At 36.1% G+C, this 21,832-nt stretch overlaps 1 protein-coding gene across 6 annotated transcripts in view; it reads left to right on the forward strand.

Moving 5' to 3' along the window:
- The window catches only part of ABCB7 (ATP binding cassette subfamily B member 7), a 170,754-nt gene that overhangs the window by 140,870 nt on the left and 8,052 nt on the right, over positions 1–21,832 (forward strand). For all 6 annotated transcript variants that reach the window (XM_072816569.1, XM_072816573.1, XM_072816571.1 and 3 more), the window contains one exon: positions 5,565–5,672. In XM_072816569.1, the coding sequence (XP_072672670.1) occupies positions 5,565–5,672 (108 nt within the window). The remainder of the gene's footprint in view (positions 1–5,564; positions 5,673–21,832) is intronic.

The raw sequence follows: 21,832 nt of genomic DNA on the forward strand, positions 1-21,832 counted from the left end.
TTTGTGTTTCAATTCTTTCCAGTTTTTGGATGGATGCTTGTATTGCGATGTATTTCCCCCTCAGGACTGCGTTTGCTGTATCCCAAAGATTTTGAATGGTTGTATCTTCTTTCTCATTAGTTTCCATGAATCTTTTTTATTCTTCTCTCATTTCCTGGTTGACTCTTTCATCTTTTATCAGGATGGTCCTTAACCTCCACATGTTTGAAGTCCTTCCAAATTTCTTCTTGTGAATAAGTTCTAATTTCAAAGCCTTATGCTCTGAAAATATGGAGGGGGTGATCCCAATCTTTTGGTATCAGTTAAGACCTGATTTGTGACCCAGTATGTGGTCTGTTCTGGAGAAAGTTCCATGTGCACTTGAGAAGAACGTGTATTCAGTTGCGTTTTGACGTAAAGTTCTGTAGATATCTGTGAAATCCATCTGGTCCAGTGTATCATTTAAAGCTCTCGTTTCTTTGGAGATGTTGTGTTTAGAAGACCTATTGAGTGTAGAAAGTGCTAGATTGATGTCACCAAGTATAAGTGTATTATTATCTAAGTATGTCTTAACTTTGGTTATTTTTTTTAATTTTTTTTTAATTTTTATTTATTTATGATAGTCACAGAGAGAGAGAGGCAGAGACACAGGCAGAGGAAGAAGCAGGCTCCATGCACCGGGAGCCCGATGTGGGATTCGATCCCAGGTCTCCAGGATCACTCCCTAGGCCAAAGGCAGGCGCCAAACAGCTGTGCCACCCAGGGATCCCTTAACTTTGGTTATTAATTGATTGATATACTTGGCAGCTCCCACATTCGGGGCATAAATAGTGGTGATTGTTAAGTCCTCGTGTTGGATAGATCCTTTAAGTATGATATAGTGTCCCTCTTCATCTCTCACTACAGTCTTCGGGATAAACTTTAGTTTATCTGATATAACGATGGTACCCCTGCTTTCTTTTGAGGACCATTTGAATGGTAATTGGTTCTCCACCCTTTGATTTTCAGGCTGGAGGTGTCCTTATGTCTAAAATGAGTCTCTTGTAGACAGCAAATAGATGGGTCCTGCTTTTTTATCCAGTGTGATACCCTGCGCCTTTTGATGGGGTCATTAAGCCCATTCACGTTCATACTATTTAAAGATATGAATTTAGTGTCATCATGATACCTATTCAGTCCCCGTTTTTGTGGATTGTTCCCTTGGACTTCCTCTATTACAGAATCCCCCTTAATATTTCTTGCAGAGCTGGCTTCATGGTCTCATATTCTTTCAGTTTCTGCCTATCTTGGAACCTCTTTATCTCCCTTCTATTCTGAATGAGAGCCTTGCTGGATAAAGGATTCTTGGCTGCATGTTCTTCTCACTTATGACCCTGAATATATGCTGCCAGCCCTTTCTGGCCTGCCAGGTCTCTGTGGAGAGGTCTGCTGTTAACCTAATACTTCTCTCCATAAAAATTAGAGATTTCTTGTGTTTTGCTGCTTTAAGGATCTTCTCTTTATCTTTGGAATTTGCAAGCTTCACTATTAAATGTCAAGGTGTTCATCGGTTTTTATTGATTTTAGGGGCGGGTCTCTCTATTTCCTAGATCTAAATGCCTGTTTCACTTCCCAGATTAGGAAAGTTTTCAGCTATTATTTGTTTAAATACATATTCTGGACCTCTGTCCCTTTCAGCACCCTCAGGAACCCCAGTTAAACGTAAATTTTTCTTCCTGATGCTGTCATTTATTTCCCCTAATCTATCCTCATGATCTTTTAATTGTTTTTCTCTTTTTTTCTCATTTTCCCTCTTTGCCATCAACTTTTCTTCTGTGTCACTCAGTCGTTCTTCTACCTCGTTAACCCTCGTCGTTAGGACCTCTAGTTCGGATTGCATCTCATTTAATTGATTTTTAATTTCTACCTGATTAGATCTAAATTCTGCAGTCTCTTTAGTCCTTTATGCTTTTTTTAGATCCACCAGTAGCTTTATAATTGTGCTTCTGAATTGGCTTTCTGACATTGAATTGTAATCCAAATTTTGTAACTCTGTGGGAGAGAGGACTGTTTCTGATTCTTTCCTTTGAGGTGAGTGTTTCCTTCTATTCATTTTGCTCAGTGCAGAGTTGCCAGAAACACGTTGTATTGGGAAAATGAGAAAAAGAGAGAAGAGAAAGAAAAAAAGAAAAAGGAAAAAAAGAGAAGAAAAGAAAAGGAAAAAAATGGGGGGAAGCAAACAGAAAACAAAAAACAAGGGGGAGTATCCTCTGATTCTATGTACTGTAAATCCCTTAACTTCCCCTGGAACTTTCCAGTGCTGCTTGGTCAATAACTTGCTTTTTCCCTGTTCGTCTAGCTAGTCTTCTGGGGCAGGGGTCTGCTGTGCTGATTCTCAGGTATGAGCACTTGGGAGTGCTGCTTAGCCCGGATTTGTTATATTTAATGGGGTCCTTGGGGTGTCTGGGTGGCTCAGTTGGTTAAGTTTCCCATTTTTGATTTTGGCTCAGGTCATGATCTCAGGATTGTGAGATGAAGTCATGCATGAGGCCCTGCAGTGAACATGGAGCCTGCTTAAGATTTTCTCTCCTCCTTTCCTTCTGTCCCTTCCTCCTCTCTCTCCTATTCAGAGGCAGAATAGGAATCTGTTTACAATAACTTTATACTTAGAAATATATTGTCCACATTTACCAGGAATTAAAAGTCCTAACAGTCATTATTTGAATCCTGTAGCTTTATTATATCACAGAGCATAACCTATTAGGAGCTAATAAATAACTCCCCAAGGGAGTGAGTTACCAAAAGATTTGGTAAATTTTAAAAAGGCCCAGAACTCTTAGTAGGATGTCAGAGCTTAAGTTCTTGAGAATAAGGAAGATGAGTCCCCACAAACATCACAATTTTTCTTAGAATTGGCCCTGCCCTTAATTTTCCATCTGCTTTAGTCAAATAAAAGGTATTCCCTTCCTGGCTAGCCATCTACTCTTGTTAATTTTATTCCTTTAATAAATACGATGTTTAGAAGTATCTGTACGGAGCCATTGGGTGTATGCCCAACACCACACTGCTATTTCCATCCTGTAGCTATACTTAGACCCAGGTTTCCAAGTATAGCTAAATATACATAGAACTCTCTTACACTTTATTATTTTTTTAAAGATTTTATTTACTTATTCATGAGAGACAGAGAGAGAGAGAGGCAGAGACACAGGCAGAGGGAGAAGCTGGCTCCATGCAGGGAGCCCGATGCGGGACTCGATTCTGGGATTGCAGGACCACGCCCCAGGCTGAAGGCAGGCACTAAACCTCTGAGCCACCCAGGGATCCCTCTCTTACACTTTAAAGGCAATAAACAAAAATATATTTTCCAAACAAATTCTTAAATGCAGAGAACGCATTAGTGGTTGTCAGAGATGAAGTTGGTGGGAGGATGAGTGAAATAGATAAAGGGGATTAAGACTATACTGATCATGATGAGCGTTGAGTAATTTATAAAATTATTGAATATTATACACCTGAAATTAATATAACACTGTTATTTATACTGTAATAAAAAGTGTTTTTCAGAATTCATTAAGAAGTCACAATAGTTTCTCCCTCCCCCCATTTCCTTCCTTTTGCTCTTTATTCAGTTGGCTATTCAGGCCCAGGGTCTGAGAGTCATTCTCTCTGTTTATAACTGGGGAGATTGGCCTATTTCTTGTGAATCGTGGATATTTTGGGGGGAAAGCATTCTAAAAACTTCCTTTTCAGAATTATTGTGACAAAGGTAGTCCCATGCCATTTCAATGTGCCCTGCATAGAATGCTTGTGTTCAGGGAATGCCACAGGTGTTGAGAGGAAGCTGTTCTTGTTTCTGGGGCAAGGGGAAATGGAGCTAGACATTTAATTCTCGGCTTTATCTCCTGTCTTGTAAAATGTTAGCTTTGATCTCCCTGTCACCATTTCCATCCTCTTGCTCTTTTTTCAGTTCATTATGATATGAGGATTTTTGTGATTTTATTTTCTGTATTTTATTTTTATTTTTAGTTCCAGTATAGTTAACATAGAGTGTTATATTAGTTTCAGGTGTACAATATAGTGATTCAACAATATCATACATTATTCAGTGCTTATCATGACCGTTGTACTCCTTATTTCCCATTACCTATTTCACCCATCCTACCTACCCTCTGGTAACCATTCATTTCCTTTCTATATGTAAGAGTCTGTTTCTTGGTTTGTCTCCATCTCATTCTCTTTTTTTCTTTTTGCTCGTTTGTCTTGTTTCTTAAATTACTCTTATGAGTGAAATTTTGTGAGTTATTTTCTGACGTATTTCACTTAGCATCATACTCTTTAGCTCCATGCATGTCATTGCAGATGACAGGATTACATTCTTTTTTATGGCTGAATTTTTTTTTTAAGATTTTATTTATTTATTCAAGAGAGACGCACAAAAAGAGAGAGAGGCAGAGACACAGGCAGAGGGAGAAGCAGGCTCCATGCAGGGAGCCCGATGTGGGACTCGATCCCGGGTCTCCAGGATCACAGCCTGGGCTGCAGGCAGCACTAAACCACTGCTCCACCAGGGCTGCCCTGGCTGAATTGTTTTCCATTGTATATTTAAATAAAAACATTCTAACAAATTTTAAAAATGGGCAGAAGACATAAACATATTTCCCCAAAGAATACATACAAATGCCCAACAGACAAATGAAAAAATATTCAACATTGCTTATCATCAAGGAAACGCAAATCAGATCTACAGTCAGATTATCACCTCATACCCATCAGAATAGCTAAAATCAGAAACACAGGAAACAACAGGTGTTGTTGGCAAGGGTGTGAAGAAAAAGGAACATTAGTGCCCTGTTGATGGGAATGCAAATTGGTGTAGCCACTCTGGAGAGCAGTATGGAGGTTCCTCAGAAAGTTAAAAATAGAACTACTACATGATCCAGTAATTGTGCTACTGGATATTTACCCAAAAAATACAAAAATGCTAATTGAAAGTAATATATGCATCCCTATGTTTATAGCAGCATATTTATAATAGCCAAGATATTAAAGTAGCCCAACTGTCCATCAATTGATGATAAGTCAGACTACTTTTGAAAAGGAAGTTTGCTCAAGTTAAACATACACAGTTGTCTTTGTTGCCCTCTCTTCTGAGTTTGAATTAATGAAAAGCAAATGTTCCTGTATCCTTTGAATCTCCTTTCTATTGATTGTTTTGAAATTTTCTACATCCTATTACTTCAATCCTCAACTCATTTTATTTTTGTTCTCATTGGCCAGATAAACATACTCAGCTATGTTCCTGATATCACTGTATTCATCATTGTTTACTTTTTTATTTTTAAGTTTAGAAATATCTGCCTTCTCCTAGTCTAATTCAAAGAAGTGTTACCTGTCTAAAAGATAATTTTTTCCATGATAATGGGGTCATATTTGCCTTTCCTTTTCTTAGTAATTATTAGATTAGGTCAAGTATTTGGTATTGGTATATAGTTTATATAGTCCAAAATTTATTGGCTTTTTATATGTTCCTTTAAGAAATGTATGATTATTTTAATTTGCATTTACCTAATCTTTTTTTCCTACTCTTCTTGTTAAACTTGCAGACTATTCTTGGTGCCATGAAGGATGCAGTCAAACATAGAACTTCTATTTTCATTGCACACAGATTGTCAACAGTGGTTGATGCAGATGAAATCATTGTCTTGGATCAGGTAAGAAATTTAAATTTAAAGTTTAGTATGTAGAGGGTTTTGGGGAAGATAGCAGAGTAGGAGGATGCTGAGCTCCCCTGGTCCCACAGACACATCTAGATAATCACATCAGTGCAACTAATTCAAAAATACCATGGCAATACAGACTTTGCACAGTTTATTGCAGAGAGGAGGCCACATTGAAAAGGGTAGGAGGAGCGATGCAGGCTGGAACCAAAATCCCACTGAGACTAACCATGAATGGAAGGAACAAGCATGGAAAAGAGAGAGGATCAGACCCCACACCAGGTACTTAGGCAGGAGGTAACTACATGTTAAAGATAGGTGCCCATATTAGGCTTTAAAAACTCATGGGGCTTAACTTTATGAGTTTTTACAATCAGTGGAACTTAATGCCAGGTGCTTTAAAAATCAGCTGGCTAGCTGTGGGAGACTCACAGGGCAATCAGAAACTGAGGCTTGGGCCTTAAAGAGCCAGCAAAACAAAAAATCCAACCAAGATATAGCACATAAGCAGCAGTTCCAAAAGTGCCTGGTGTACACATGAAGGACATTTATTTTCTAATCTCAGAATGTGTGCTAGAGGGGCAGGGATCTTTAGATTTCTCTAAAAACAAAAGAGCTAGTGGGTCCCATTTCTCTCCCCCCACCCCTAGCCTAGATAGCTAGATAGTTGTAAGAATCAGAAGGAATACTCTCTACGTATCTTGCCAACACAACATACACCACATCCTGCATTCTGGGGATCCACCCTACTTAGCAAGTATCCCTACAAAGCAATTCCTGCCAAGACACACCCTGTAAGCAGCCCTGGCACAGACCTGCATCACTCCAAAGTGACTCCAGTCCTGAGGAGAGGAGAAGATAACCACACACAGCAGTGCAACTGCAGCAACAGCAGACACACTGGGCAGGCATCTAGTCTGACTGTTGGCCCCACCCGCCATCATTAGCCTCTCAGGAAAAGGCAGGAAGAGCACCCTAAAAGTTGATACTACTGCAACCCTAACAAATGGCCTGGGAGCAGGCATCTGGTTTGACTACAGGCCCCACCCACCAATGAAAGCCTCTCAGGAGGCAACAGAGGGAGAGCACCCTGCAATTTCATATGATGGCAGCCCAGGCAGAGGAGGTTCATCTCCTCTGAGATGAGAGCAGGCATCTCATCTGGCTGCTGACACCACTGAATTACAAGCCCACAGTGACACCAGACTTTTCCCTTAATAGAACAGGGACCAATCCCTGCCTGGTATACCCACAACATGAAAAGTGGACCATCTAATAACTAAAGGCAAACACAGCGTAGCTATAACAGTAGGGTACACACAACCCACTAGGAGATACTCCTGAAGCTCTGGATTCTGGAGATCAGTGGACATTATGCTATAGGACACCATAAGACCCTCTTCTTCATAAGGCCACTAATTTCAAGATCCAGAGATCTAGCAGACTTTCCTAATACATAGAAACAAACACAAAGAGTTAAGCAAAATGAGGAGACAGAAGAATATGTCCCAGATGAGGGACTGGGACAAAAGTAAAGGAAGAGAACTAAATGAAACAGAGATGAACAATGTGCCTGATAAAGAATTCAAAATAATGGTTATAAAGATACTCACTGGACTAAACAAAAGAACCAATCAGAGATGAAGAACTTAATAATGCAAATTAAAAATACATTGGAGGGAATCAGTGGCAGATTAGAGAAGACCGAAGAATGGATCAGTGAGCTATAAGACAGAGTAATGAAAAGAAATGAAGCTGAACAGCAAAAAGAAAAAAGAATAGTTAAAAATAATAATAGATTAAGAAAACTCAGGGATGTCATTTAAGCATTATAACATTCACATTGTAGCAATCTCAGAAAGAGGAGAGAGAAGGGTCCATAAAATTTATTTGAAAGATAATAGCTGAAAACCTCCCTAAGCTGGGGAAGAAAACATCCAGATTCTGGAGACACACAAAACCCACAAGAAAATCAACCCAAGGAGAGCCACACCAAGACACATAATAACTAAAATAGCAAAAAGTAATGATGAAAAGAGAATGTTAAAAGTAACAAGGAAAAAAAAAGGAAATAGTTACATACAAGGGAAACCCCATAAGGCTTTCCCCTGATTTTTCTGCAGAAACTTTGGAAGCCAGAAGGAAGTTGCATGGTATATTCAGACTACTGACAAAAAAATAACCTGTAACCAAGAATATTCTCCATATTAAGGATAACTTCAAAATACAAGGAGAGATAGAGTTCTTCAGGCAAATAAAAGTTCAGAGTTTATCACCATTAAACCAGCCTTCAAGGAAAATTAAAGGGAATAATTTGGGAAGAAAAGACTAATTAGGAGTAAGGAAATTATGAAAGGAAAAAATTCCATAGGTAAATGAAAACATATAATAAAAGGTAGTGTATTAATTGGTTATAAGACCAGTATGGAGGGGCAGCCTGGGTGGCTCAGCGGTTTAGCGCCGCCTTCAGCCCAGGGTGTGATCCTGGAGACCCAGGATTGAGTCCCACCTCAGGCTCCCTGCATGGCGCCTCCTTCTCCCTCTGCCTTTGTCTCTGCCTCTCTGTCTCTCATGAATAAATAAATAAAATCTTAAAAAAAACAGTATGGAGGTTAAAGCACAAAAACATCAAAATAAATTGTGTCTATGAAAGTAATCAAGAGATTCACAAAACAAAAAGATGTGAAGTATGACGCCCTATACATAAAATGTGGGAGAAGTAAAATTGTACTACTTTAAAAAATGACTTCAAACTTAACTATCAACCTAACATAGATTGCTATATGCATAAAATATTATATATGAACCTATTGGCAACCACAAACCTGTGGTAGGTACACAAAAAGTAAAGAGAAAGTAATCCAAGCATAACAGTGAAGAAAGTCATCAGATTACAAGGGAAGAAAGTTAAATGGGGGAAAAAAGAAAAGAACTACAAAAACAACTATAAAACGTTACAAAATGGTAATAATTACATACCTGTCATTAATTACGTTGAATATAAATTGACTAAATGCTCCAATCAAAACACATGGGAGGAAAAAACTAACACATAGGATGACTGAATAGATAAAAAATAATACAAGCTCCATCTAAGTGCTACCTACATGAAACTCAGTTCAGATGTAAAGACACATGGAGATTGAAAGGAAGGACACAGATATTTACCATGTAAATGGAAATGAAAAGAAAGCCAAAAGAACAACACTTTTATTGAACAAAACAGGCTTTAAAACAAAGATTTTAACAAGAGACAAGGACACTACATGATAATAAAGGGAAAAATCCAACAAGAAGATATAATACATGTAAATATTTATGTACTCACATGGGAACATACAGAAGCATACATGTGTTACCAGACATAAAAGAAGAATTTAATACAATAATAGTAATTGACTTTAACACTCCACTTACATTGATGGATACGTCATCCATACAGAAAAGTAAGGAAATAGTGACTTTGAAAGACACAGTGGACCAGATGAAACTAACATCATATATATTCAGAACATTCTATCAAAAAACATCAGAATACATACTATTTTCAAGTGCACATAGAACATTATCCAGAATAGATAACAATAGGGCACAAAACAAGTCTCTCAATTTAAGAAGTTAAAACCACATCAAGCATCGTTTCCAAAGAAAATGTTATAAAACTACAGATCAGTTACAATAAAAAGATGGAAATAAACAAACACTTGAAAGCTAAGCAACATGCTCCTAAATAACCAGTGGATCAACAAAGAATCAAAGAGGAAATCAGAAAACACATGGAAACAAGTGAAAATGAAAACACAATGGTTCAAATTCATTGGGATACAGCAAAAAGTATTCTAAGAGGGAAGATTATACCAATATAGGCCTAGCTCAAAAATAATAATCTTGCATAAAAACGTAACCTTACACCTAAAGGGGCTAGAAAAGAAAGAACAAAGTCCAAAGCCAGTAGAAGGAAGGAAATAATAAAGATTAGAGCAAAAATAAATGAAATAGGGACTAGAAAATTAAATAGATCAATGAAACCAGGAGCTGGTTATTTCAAAAAACCAACAAGCTTGATAAACCTTTAGCCAGACTTGAGAGAGAGAGAGAGAAGGAGACACAGAGAGAGAGAGGACTCACAATCAGAAATGGAAAAGAAATAGCAACTGACAACACTGAAATACAAAAGATGATTGAATACTATGCAAAATTATATGCCAACAATTTGGACAAATAGAAGAAGTGGTTAAATTTATAGAAATATATAACCTTCCTGGGATGCCTGGGTAACTCAGCAGTTGAGCGTCTGCCTTTGGTTCAGGGATTGAGTCCCAGATTGGGCTCCCTGTGAGGAGCTTGCTTCACCCTCTGTCTCTGTCTCTGCCTCTTTCTCTGTGTCTCTCATGAATAAATAAGTAAAATCTTTATATAAGATTTTATTTATATATATATATTTCCATATATATATATATATATATATATATATATATATATATATATATATATAACCTTCCCAAACTGCATCAAGACGTAATAGAAAATTTGAACGAACCATTTATTTGCAGTGATTCTGAATCAGTAATCAAAAACTCCCAACAAACAAAAGTCCAGGACCAAATGGCTTCACAGGTGAATTCTCCCAATTAACTAAAAGTTAGTACCTATTCTTCTCAATCTATTCCAAGAGATAGAAGAGGAAGGAAAGCTTCCAAATCCATTCTATGAGGCCAGCATGACCCTGATACCAAAACCACATAAAGACACTACAAAAAAGTGAACTTCAGGCCAACATCTCTGATGATGAATATAGATAGATGCAGAAATCCTCAACAAAATATTAGCAAATCAAATCCAACAATACACTTAAAAAAATCATTCACCACAATTAAGTAGAATTTATTTATTCCCAGGATATAAGGGTGATTCAATATTTGTAAATCAATCAATATAATCATATGAATAAGAGAAAGGCTCAAAACCACATGATAGTCTCAAAAGATACAGGAAAATCATTTTCAAAGTACAACATCAGTTCATGATAAAAATTCTCAACAAAGTAGGTTTAAAGCAAACATACCTCAACATCATCAGGCCATATATGGAAAACCCACAACTCACATCATACTCAATGGTGAAAAATAGAGCTTTTCCGTATAAGATCAGGAATAAGACAAGGGTGTCCATTCTCACTTTTATTTAACATAGTACTAGAAACCCTGGCTGAAGCTATCAGACAAGAAAAACAAAGGCATCCAAATTGGTAAGAAAAAGTAAAATTTTTCACTGAAATGAATTCAGTAAAGTCACAGGTTACAAGATTAATACAGAAATCTACCTTTCTACAAACTAATAATGAAGGAGAAGAAAGAGAAATTAAGAAAACAATCCCATTTACACTTGTACCAAAATTAATAAAATACCTAGGAATAAACTTAAGGAGATAAAAATTCTGTATCATGGAAACTATATAAAATGTTGATGAAAGAAATTGAAAATGACACAAATAGATATTTCTTGTTCATGAATTAGAAGAATTAATATTGGTGAAGTGTCCATACTACCCAAAGCAATCTATACAGTTTCAGTGTAATCCCTATCAAAATACCAACAGCATTTTTTACAGAACTGTAACAAATAATCTTAAAATTTGTATGGAAACCACAAAAGACCTCAAATAGCCAAAGCAATCTTAAAAAGAACAAAGCAGAATGTATCACAATGCCTGATTTCAAGATATATTACAAAGCTGTGGTAATTTTAAAAATATGGTACTGGTATAAAAATAGACACAGAAATCAATGGAAGTGAATAGAGTCCAGGAATAAACCCACACTTACATGGTCAGTTTATCTATGATAGAGGAAGCAAGAATATACAATGAGGAAAAGATAGTCTCTTCAACATATTGGTGGTGGGAAAACTGAACAGCTACATGCAAAAGAATGAAAACCAGACCACTTTCTTACACTCAATAAACTCAAAGTGGATTAAAGACCTAAATGTGAGACCTGAAACTATAAAATTCCTAGAAGAAAAACATAGGCAGTAATTATTTTGACATTGACTATAGAAACATTTTTTTAGGTAAATCTTTTCAGTCAAGGAAGACAGTGGCAAAATTAGACTGTTGTGAGTACACCAAAGTAAAATGCTTTTTCATACTGATTGAAACCATCAACAGAACTATATAAGGCAACCTACTGAATGAGAGAAGATACTTGTAAAATGATATATTTGATAAGGGCTTAATATCCAACATATATAAAGAACTTATGCTAAAAAAAAAAAAAGAACTTATGCTACTCAGGACCCCCAGAACTAATAATCAGATTAAAAAGTGGGCAGATAATTTTTCCAGAGAAGCCATATAGATGGCCAACAGACACATCAGGGAAATGCAGATTAAAATCACAATGAGATATCACTTTATTACCCTTCAGAATGGCTAAAATGAATCACAAAAAATAAGAAATGCTGATGATGATAACAGAGAAAAAGGAACCCTCATGCACTGCTGCTGGGAATGCAAATTGGTGCAGCCATGGTGAATAGCAATATGGAGGTTCTTAAAAAATTTGAAAATACGTAATTCCACTACTAGCCATTTACCCAAAGAAAATGAAGCTGCTAACTTGAAAAGATATATGCACTGCTATGTTTATTTCAGCATTATTTACAATAGCCAAGATATGGAAACATTTAGGTGTCCATCTATGAGTGAATGGATAAAGAAGACTATTAACCTGGCCATAGAAGAAACGATATCATGCCATTTGCAACAACATGCATGAACCTAGAGGGTCTAATGATAAGTGATATAAGTCAGAGAAAAATGAATACCATTCTATTTCACTTGTGTGGAATTTAAGAAACAATACAAAGAAAAAGGGACACAAAAGATAGACCTTTTAAATATAGAGAACAAATTGGTGGTTGTCAGTGGGGTGGTGTGGGGAGGGATGGGTGAAATAAAGGGGAATAAGAGTACACTTGAGCACTGAAAAATGTATAGAGTTGTTGAATCAATGAATTTTAAACCTGAAGCTAACACTGTATCTTAATTACAGTTCAATAAAAAAGTTTAGTATGTGAAGAACATTGGAAATTGTCACAAACACAAAACAACTTAAATATTGTTTCTAAGGAAAAATGTAGAATTCTTGTTCTTTAAATGAGATCAGGACTCCATTTTTACTTCCTTTTGATAGGAAAACAAAGGCACTTTTCTCCCAAGAAGATAAAAACTTTTCATTGAAGTATTAAAAGCAAACTTATATCAGGAAAACATTAATGCCTCGTATGAGAGAGTCAGGTTTTAGAGAGTGTATGTATAAAAAAAGTTTTCTGCATTCAATTTTGCTCTATACAGAATCATTGTTCATTATTGCTTTTCTATTTTGTATTTTTATTTTTCTAATATCTACACATACCCTTGAAGTCTAAAAGAAAATTACCATAAAATTAAGTCTTTGCAAACATGGTTTTTATTTTTTCCTCCTGGGGGAAGAAAATGGATAGGCTGCTTTATCTCTTTTGAGGGATTTACTGTAGCAGTGTACTATCTAAATATTCTGATCAACTCAGAATACCATTATGATGATTGGTAGATTTAAAAATGAGGATAATTTTCCTTTTCTCTGCTCTTCATAAGGATATATTTTCCCACAACCTAGCACTTGGTTATTTCTAACATTGTTCAATTTTTCACCTTCCATCAGCCTCTTTTCTATGATTGTTTCCCTTCTAATATAAACCTTCCATTCTTTATCATTTTGAGAGCATGAATTCTAAATGTTGAGAGAGGAAAAAGCAATCTCATGTATTTTCTATATTGAGTTGAGAATTTTTCACACCACTAAAATTTCATATAAGGTAGTGATTTTTCTATGTAAAATTATAGATATAGTTTTCTGTACAATTGTATATATCATGTGTGTGTAAATATATATATGTGTGTGTGTGTGTGTATATATATATATATATTCTATATAGCATAGTTATATAGTTTTATCTGTGTACTTGAGCAACCATAGATCTTTTTGTTGGTTTTTCATAAGTACTTAACATTCATTAGGAAATAAACTAATTTTCAGTATGATTATATGCCAGGATGCCTTAAATGTGAAATGTTGTAAATATACTTTCTTATCCATTGATGCTCAAAAAAGGCACTTTTGATAAGCACTGGGTGTTGTATGTAAGTGATGAATTACTAAATCCTGCACCTGAAACTAACATTACACTGTGTGTTAACTAACTGGAATTTATTTTTTTGTATATTTTTTATTGGAGTTCGATTTGCCAGCATAACACCCAGTGCTCATCCCGTCAAATGCCCCCCTCAGTGCCCGTCACCCAGTCACCCCATCCCCCCACCCACCTCCCCGCCCACTACCCCTTGTTTGTTTCCCAGGGTTAGGAGTCTTTCATGTTCTGTCACTCTCTCTGATTTTTCCCACTCATTTTCTCTCCTTTCTGCTATAATCCCTTCCACAATTTTTTATATTCCCTGTATGAGTAAAACTGTATGATGTTTGTCCTTCGATTGACTTACTTCACTCAGCATAATACCCTCCAGTTCTATCCACATTGAAGCAAATGGTGGGTATTCATCGTTTCTAATGGCTGAGTAACTGGAATTTAAATAAGAACTTGGAGGACAGTTCAGTCACCTGGATGGCTCAGTGGTTGAGCATCTATCTACCTTTGGCTCAGGTCATGATCCCGGGGTCCTGGGATTGAATCCCACACCAGGCTCCCCATGGGGAGCCTACTTTTCCCTCTGCCTATGTCTCTGCCTGCCTCTCTCTGTGTCTCCCATGAATAAATAAATAAAATTTTTAAAAAAGTACTTGGAGGAAAAAATTAAAAAGAAAAAAATCTGAAATAAAATATACTGTTGTGCTTTTTACACAACTTTGCATTGTATGCAGGGATGCAGATAGTCTATTCTTAAAATATAAAAATGTTAAAAGTACTTGAACAAGCTTGTGCTCTCTTGTCTCGTGCTATGAGGTTGACAGTATCTACAGTTAATCACAACATTGCCACTTGAAGTTTGGGTTATTATTGGAACTAATTTATTAATGATTATAGTACATATATCTAAAATATCTTTATGTTTATAGTTTGCTGATTCTGTATTTGCTTGATTATGAAGAACAGAGGCTTTCATTTTCTAGTGAAACTTAAATGTGACCTCATGTATTCCATAAGCAGTGTCTTCTAGTATTAATGTTCTCCATAAGAAATAGAAGGCCCCTCCTTACCCCCACAGCCCGGTGATTACCACTTACCACCAGCCTTAGCAAGAGGCTGTGGGTTGACTTGTCAAGAAATTGAGTCACAGAGTCTCTAAACAGAAAACTATCAAGCACATGAACAAAGATGTTGAAGCTTAACTGAAAATCAACACACACTAAAAAAGAAGCCTCTTCTGCCACTGGCTCCAAGAACCTTGCTAACCATTTCTTTATTTCTACTATCACTCCTTCCTTCATTAGGAGATAATTAGAGAATTCTCTGTAGAAATACACGTAGCTCCGGGTGGGGGGGGGGGAAGATACTTGGATTTGGAGACCCCAGCAAAATGACCATGTATCCATCCATATATGATCATCCTTCATTGAAACCCCACAGTTGAAAATCCCATTCCCATGCACGTAGAGTTTCCAGCCAGCTTTCTAATGTGTCATTATTAAGTGTAAGTGGATAATAAAGGAAGGCCTCTTAAGCAGAAGAAAAGGAACTCGTAGAAAATATAGACAGTGCAAAGAGCATAAGGCAACTTACATAATTATATCATCACAGGTCATGGTAAATAAAGCATTTCTAAAATAAGGACAAATGTTTTTAAGAACAAAAAAGTAAATGGAGTTTTATATGACATGAGTTCCAGATATGTTGTTAAATGAAACAAAGACCAATTCACAATCTTTTGTATGCTGCAATTTGCAAGGGGGGGGGGGGGATGTGTAATACTTATTTCTGTAAAAAGAAACTCCACGAGTTTGTACCTCTTAATCTATTTCATTTTCCCCATTTTCTCATTCACCTTCTTTTTAGCAACTACCAGTTCTCTAAGAGGTACAGACTTCCAGTTATAAAATAAGTAAGTCAGGGAGATGAAAAGTACAGCATAAGTAATATAGGCAATAATATTGTAATAATGCCTTATGGTGACAGATGATGACTGCATTACCATGGCCAGCATTGAATAAATGTTTACAGTTATCTAATCACTATGTCATACACCTGAAAGTAATATAACATAGTATGTCAATTATATTTCAATAAAAAGTTACAAAAAATGGGAATATCCTAAATTGAGCTGAAAAGAATTTAATATTTGATGATTCACAGTCTTTCAGTGGCTCAGAGGTATGATTATGGATATTAATTATTACTATGCTAAGGCAATTCTGGACAGTGTTTAATATTTTAATTAACATAAATATACTAAAGCCTTTCTTTTTTGTATTTCAGTGCCAAATAAAAAGAACTCTTAGCAGTAGATAAAAACAACAAACTCAGGACTCATAAACTAGAAACTAGAGAAATTAACTACTTATAGAGTAGGGAGAGAAAGGGATAGAAAAGATAAGAAAGGGAACATGACTTTCCTGATTATAATTTTTTATATTTTTTTATACTTTCAAGTTTTTAAATTCTAGTTAACAGACATTGTAATGTTAGTTTCAGGGGTAGAATTTAGTGATTCATCGTGGCACCCATTGCTCATCACAACAAGTGTCCTCCTTAAACCCCATCACCCATTTAACCCATCTCCCTACCCTGCTCCCCTCCAGCATCTCCCAGTTTATTTTCTATAGGTAAAGAGTCTGTTTTATTATTTGTCTTTTTTCCCCCATGTTCATCTGTGTTCTATCTTAAATTCCACATGTGAGTGAAATTGTATGGTATTTGTCTTTCTCTGACTGACTTATTTCACTTAGCATAATACTCTTTAGCTCCATCCACATCCTGGCAAAATGGCAATGTTTCATTATTTTTAATGGCTGAGTAGTATTCCATTGTGTATATATGCATCACATCTTTATCCATTCATCAGTCAGTGAGCATTTGGGCTTTTTTCATAGTTTGGCTATTGTTGATAATGCTGTTATAAATGTCAGGGTGCATGTACACTTTCAAATCTGTATTTTTGTATCCTTTCAGTATATACCTAGAAGTGCAGTTGCTGAGTTCTCTTTTTAACTTTATGAAGAACCTCCATACTGTTTTACATAATGGCTGCACCAGTTTGCATTTCCACCAACACTGTAAGAGGATTCCCCTTTCTCTACATCCTCACCAATGCCTATTGTTTGCTGTGTTGTTAATTCTAGCCATCCTGACAGGTGTGAGATGGTATATCATCATGCTTTTGATTTGTATTTCCCTGATGATGAGAGATGTTGACCATATATTCATGTGCCAGTTAGCCATCTGGATATCCTCTTTGGAAAAATGGATGTTCATGTGTTTGCCCATTTTTAAACTGGATTGTTTTTTGGATGTTGAGTTTAATAAGTTCTTTATAGATTTTGTATACTAACCCTCATATATGTCATTTGCAAATACCTTCTCCCATTTTTTTTTAAATTTTTATTTATTTATGATAGTCACAGAGAGAAAGAGAGGCAGAGACACAGGCAGAGGGAGAAGCAGGCTCCATGCACCGGGAGCCTGACGTGGGATTCGATCCCGGGTCTCCAGGATCGCGCCCTGGGGCAAAGGCAGGCGCTAAACCGCTGCGCCACCCAGGGATCCCTCTTCTCCCATTTTTGAAGGTTGCCTTTTCATCTTGTTAATTGTTTCCTTCATTGTGCAGAAGCTTTTTATCTTGAAAAGTCCCAATAGTTTGTTTTTGCTTCTGTTTCCCTTGCCTCTGGAGACATACTGAGAAAGATGTGGCTACAACTGATGTCACAGTGGTTACTCTGTATTTTCCTCTGGGATTTTGATGGTTTCCTATCTAACATTTAGGTCTTCATCTATTTTGAATTTATTTTTGTGTATGGTATAAGAAAGTGGTCCAGATTCATTCTTTTGCATGTAGCTGTCTAGTTTTCCCAACATGATTTGTTCACCTATACTTGTGGATCCATTTCTGGGTTTTCTGTCCTGTTCTGTTGATCTGTGTGTCTGTTTTGTGCCAGTACTATACTGTCTTGATTGCTATAGCTTTGTAATATAACTTGAAGTCTGGAATTGTGATGACTCCAGCTTTGTTTTTCTTTTTCAATGTTATTTTGGGTATTCAGGGTCTTTTGAGGTTCCATACAAATTTTAAGATAATTTGTTCTAGCTCTGTGAAAAATGCTGTTGGTTTTTTGATAGGGATTGCATTAAATGGGTAGATTGCTTTGGGTAGTATAGATGTTCCAATAATATTTGTTCTTCCAATCCATGAGCATGGAATGTTTTTCCCTTTCTGTGTAATCCTCAATTTATTTCATCAGTGTTTTCTGGTTTTCAGAGTACAGATCTTTTACTTCTTTGGTTCCATTCATTCTTATGGTTTTTGTTGCAATTGTAAATGGGATTGATTTCATGATTATTTTTTACTGCTTCATTATAGGTGTATAGAAATACAACAGAATTCTGTACATTGATTTTGTATCCTGCGACTGGACAGAATTCGTTTATGAATTTTTAGCAGTTTTTTGTTGGAGTCTTTGCTTAGAGTATTCTGTCATCTGTGAATAGTGAAAGTTTGACTCCTTCTTTGCTGATTTGGATGCCTTTTGTTTCTTTTCATTGTCTGATTGCTGAGGCCAGGACATCCAATACTATGTTAAATAAAATTGGTGAGAATGGACATCCCTGTCTTGTTCCTGATGGTAGAGGAAAAGCTCTCAATTTTTACCCATGGTTCATGATATTAGCTGTTGATCTTTAACATATGGGCTTTATGATGTTGAGGTATGTTCCTTCTTGCCCTCAGTTGTTGAGGGTTTTAAATCAAGAATGGATGTTGTATGTTGTCAAATGCTTTTTCTGCATCTGTTGACAGGATCATATGGTTATTATCTTTTTGTTATTAATGTGGTGTATCACATTGATTGGCTTTTGAATATTGAACAATCCCTGCAGCCCAGGAATAAATCCCACTTGATCATGGTAAATAATTCCTTTCCTGTACTGTTGTTTTCAATTTGCTAGTATTTTGTTGAGAATTTTTGCATCCATGTTCATCAGAGATACTGACTTGTAGTTCTCTTTTTTGATGAAATCTTTGGTTTTGGAATCAGAGTAATGCTGGCCTTGTAGAATGAGTTTGGAAATTTTCCTTCCATTTCTCTTTTTTTGGAATAGTTGAAGAATAGGTATTAACTCTTTTTTAAAGGTTTGATAGAATTCCCTTGTGAAGCCATCTGGCTCTGGACTTTTGTTTGTTGGCAGATTTTTGATTACTGACTCAATGTCTTCACTGTTTGTCTGTCTGTTCAAAGTTTATGTTTCTTCCTGTTTCAGTTTTGGTATTTTATATGTTTCTAGAAATTTATCCATTTCTTCCAGATTGCCTAATTTGTTGGCATACAATTTTTCATAATAAAAAAATTTTTTCATAATATTATCGTATACTTGTCTGTATTTTTGTGATGTTGTGAGTTCTCTGTTGTTTGTTATTTTATTTATTTGGATCCTTTCTCTTTCATTTTTGTAGGTTTGACTAAGGAGTTATCAATTTTATTAATTTTTTCAGAGAACCGCTCCTGGCTTCATTGATCTCTTCTACTGTTTTTTTTTTTTAATTTCTGTATCATTTATTTTTGCTCTAATCTTACCATTTCCCTTCTTCTACTGATGTTAGGCTTCATTTGTTGTTATTTTTCTAGTTCCTTTAGGTGTAAGGTTAGGTTGCATATTTGAGATTTTTCTTCTTGAGATAGGCCTATATTGCTACATACTCCCTCTTATGTCCTGTTTTGCTGCATCCCAAATGTTATGAACTGTCGTGTTTTCATTTGTTTCTTTGTTTTTACCTAATTTATTTTATTTTCTTGTTGACTCATTCATTGTTTTGTAGCATGTTGTTTACCTTCCATGTACTTGCAGTCTTTCTCAAATTTTATCTTGTGGTTGGTTTGAAATTTCATAGTGTTGTGGTCAGAAAGTATGTATGGTATGATTTCATTCTTTCAGTACTTGTTGAGGCTTGATTTGTGACCAGTATGTGATCTATTCTGGAGAATGTCTTACAAGTACTTGTAAAGAATGTGTATTCTGCTGATTAGGGTGAAATGTTCTGAATATATCTGTTAAATCCATTTGGTCCAGTGTGTCACTCAAAAACATTGTTTTCTGGGGATCCCTGGGTGGTGCAGCGGTTTGGCGCCTGCCTTTGGTCCAGGGCGTGATCCTGGAGACCCGGGATCGAATCCCACGTCGGGCTCCCGGTGCATGGAGCCTGCTTCTCCCTCTGCCTGTGTCTCTGCCTCTCTCTCTCTCTCTCTCTCTCTCTCTGTGACTATCATAAATAAATAAATAAATAAAATTTAAAAAAAAAAAAACATTGTTTTCTTGTTGATTTTTGCTTAGATGATCTGTCCCTTCGTGTAAGCAGGCCCTACTGTTTTTGTATTATTATCGATGAGTTCCTTTATGTTTGATATTAATTGTGTTACATATTTAAGTGCTCCCAAGGTGGGGAAGATCTTCTTTGATAGACCCCTTTCTTTATTATATAATACCCTTCTTCATCTCTTGTTCCAGTCTTTGGTTTAAAATCTAGTTGGTCTGATATAAGTATTGCTACTCTGGCTTTTTTTGATGTCCACTTGCATGGTAATTATTTCTCCATCCACTCACTTTCAATCTGCAGATGTCTTTAGGTCTAAAATGAGTCTCCTGTAGGCAGCATATAGATGGATTTTTTGTGTTTTTTATCCATTTTGACACCATGTCATTTGATTTACATTCAGAGTAATTATTGTTAGATATCAATTTAGTGCCATTTTATTACTTGTTTTGTCATTGTTTCTGGAGTTTTTCTGTGTGTTTTTTTAAATAAAGATTTATTTATTAAGAGAGAATGAGAGAGCATGAGCAGGAGGAGTGGCAGAGGGAAAAACAGACTCCTCACTGAGCAGGGAGCCAGATGCATTGCTCAATCCCAGGACTTCAGAATCATAACCTGACCTGAAGGCAAACAGTTAACCAACTGAACTACCCAGTTCCCCCTATATTACCTTCTCGTCTTTGTTAGTTTTAGTCTTATTTCCCACTTAGTGAGTCCTCTTTAATATTTTTTGCAAGGCTGGTTTAGTGGTCATGAAATCCTTTATTTCTGTTTGTCTGTGAAACCCTTTCTATTCTGAATGACAGCCTTGTTGGATAGAGTATTCTTACCTGCATATTTTTCCCATTCAGCATGTTGAATATATCATGCCACTTTCCTTTGGACTGCTAAGTTTCTGTGGATAGGTCTGCTGCTAATACAGTTTATTTTCCCTCTTAAGTTAGGAACTCCTTTTGTCTTGCTACTTTTAGGATTTTTTCTGTATCTCTGTTTTTTTGTTTTGGGTTTTTTTTTTGTTTTGTTTTGTTTTTTGTGTGAATTTAGCTACAGTATGTCTTGGTGTTGGCCTGCTTTTGTTGAATTTGATAGGAGTTCTCCCATCAAAAAACCTTCCCCTTTTCTCTCTTCTTCTGGGACTTCTTCTTTGGATACAAATGTAATTATGTTTCATGGAGTCACTGAGTTCCTTAAGTCTACTTTTTCGTCCTAGATTTTTCCCTCCTTTATATTAGTTCCCTTATTTTCCATAATTGTATCTTCTGTATCATTTATTCATTCCTCTGCTTCTTCCTTCCTTGTGGTCATGGCATCCAGTCAGTTTTGAATCTCAGTTATTGCATTTTTCATTTTGCCCTGGTTATTTTAAAGCTCTTTTATCTCAGTGTTAAGGATCTCCCTGGTCTCCTATGGTTTTCTCAATCCCAGCTAGTATCCTTATGATTGTTGCTTTAATTTCTGAATCAAGCATATTACTTACATCTATTTTGTTTAGATCCTTGACCATGACCTTTTCTTGTTCTTTCATTTGTCCTGAATTTGTCTGTCTTGGCATTTTGTCTAGGTCTCTGTATTCTTTTATGTGTTACAAAAGTCTGTTATGCTTCCTGCTCTTGATAGTAATGACTTTATGTAGAAAAGA

The sequence above is a fragment of the Canis lupus genome, chromosome X (assembly GCF_048164855.1).
Source record: "Canis lupus baileyi chromosome X, mCanLup2.hap1, whole genome shotgun sequence".
Taxonomy (NCBI): Eukaryota; Metazoa; Chordata; class Mammalia; order Carnivora; family Canidae; genus Canis; species Canis lupus.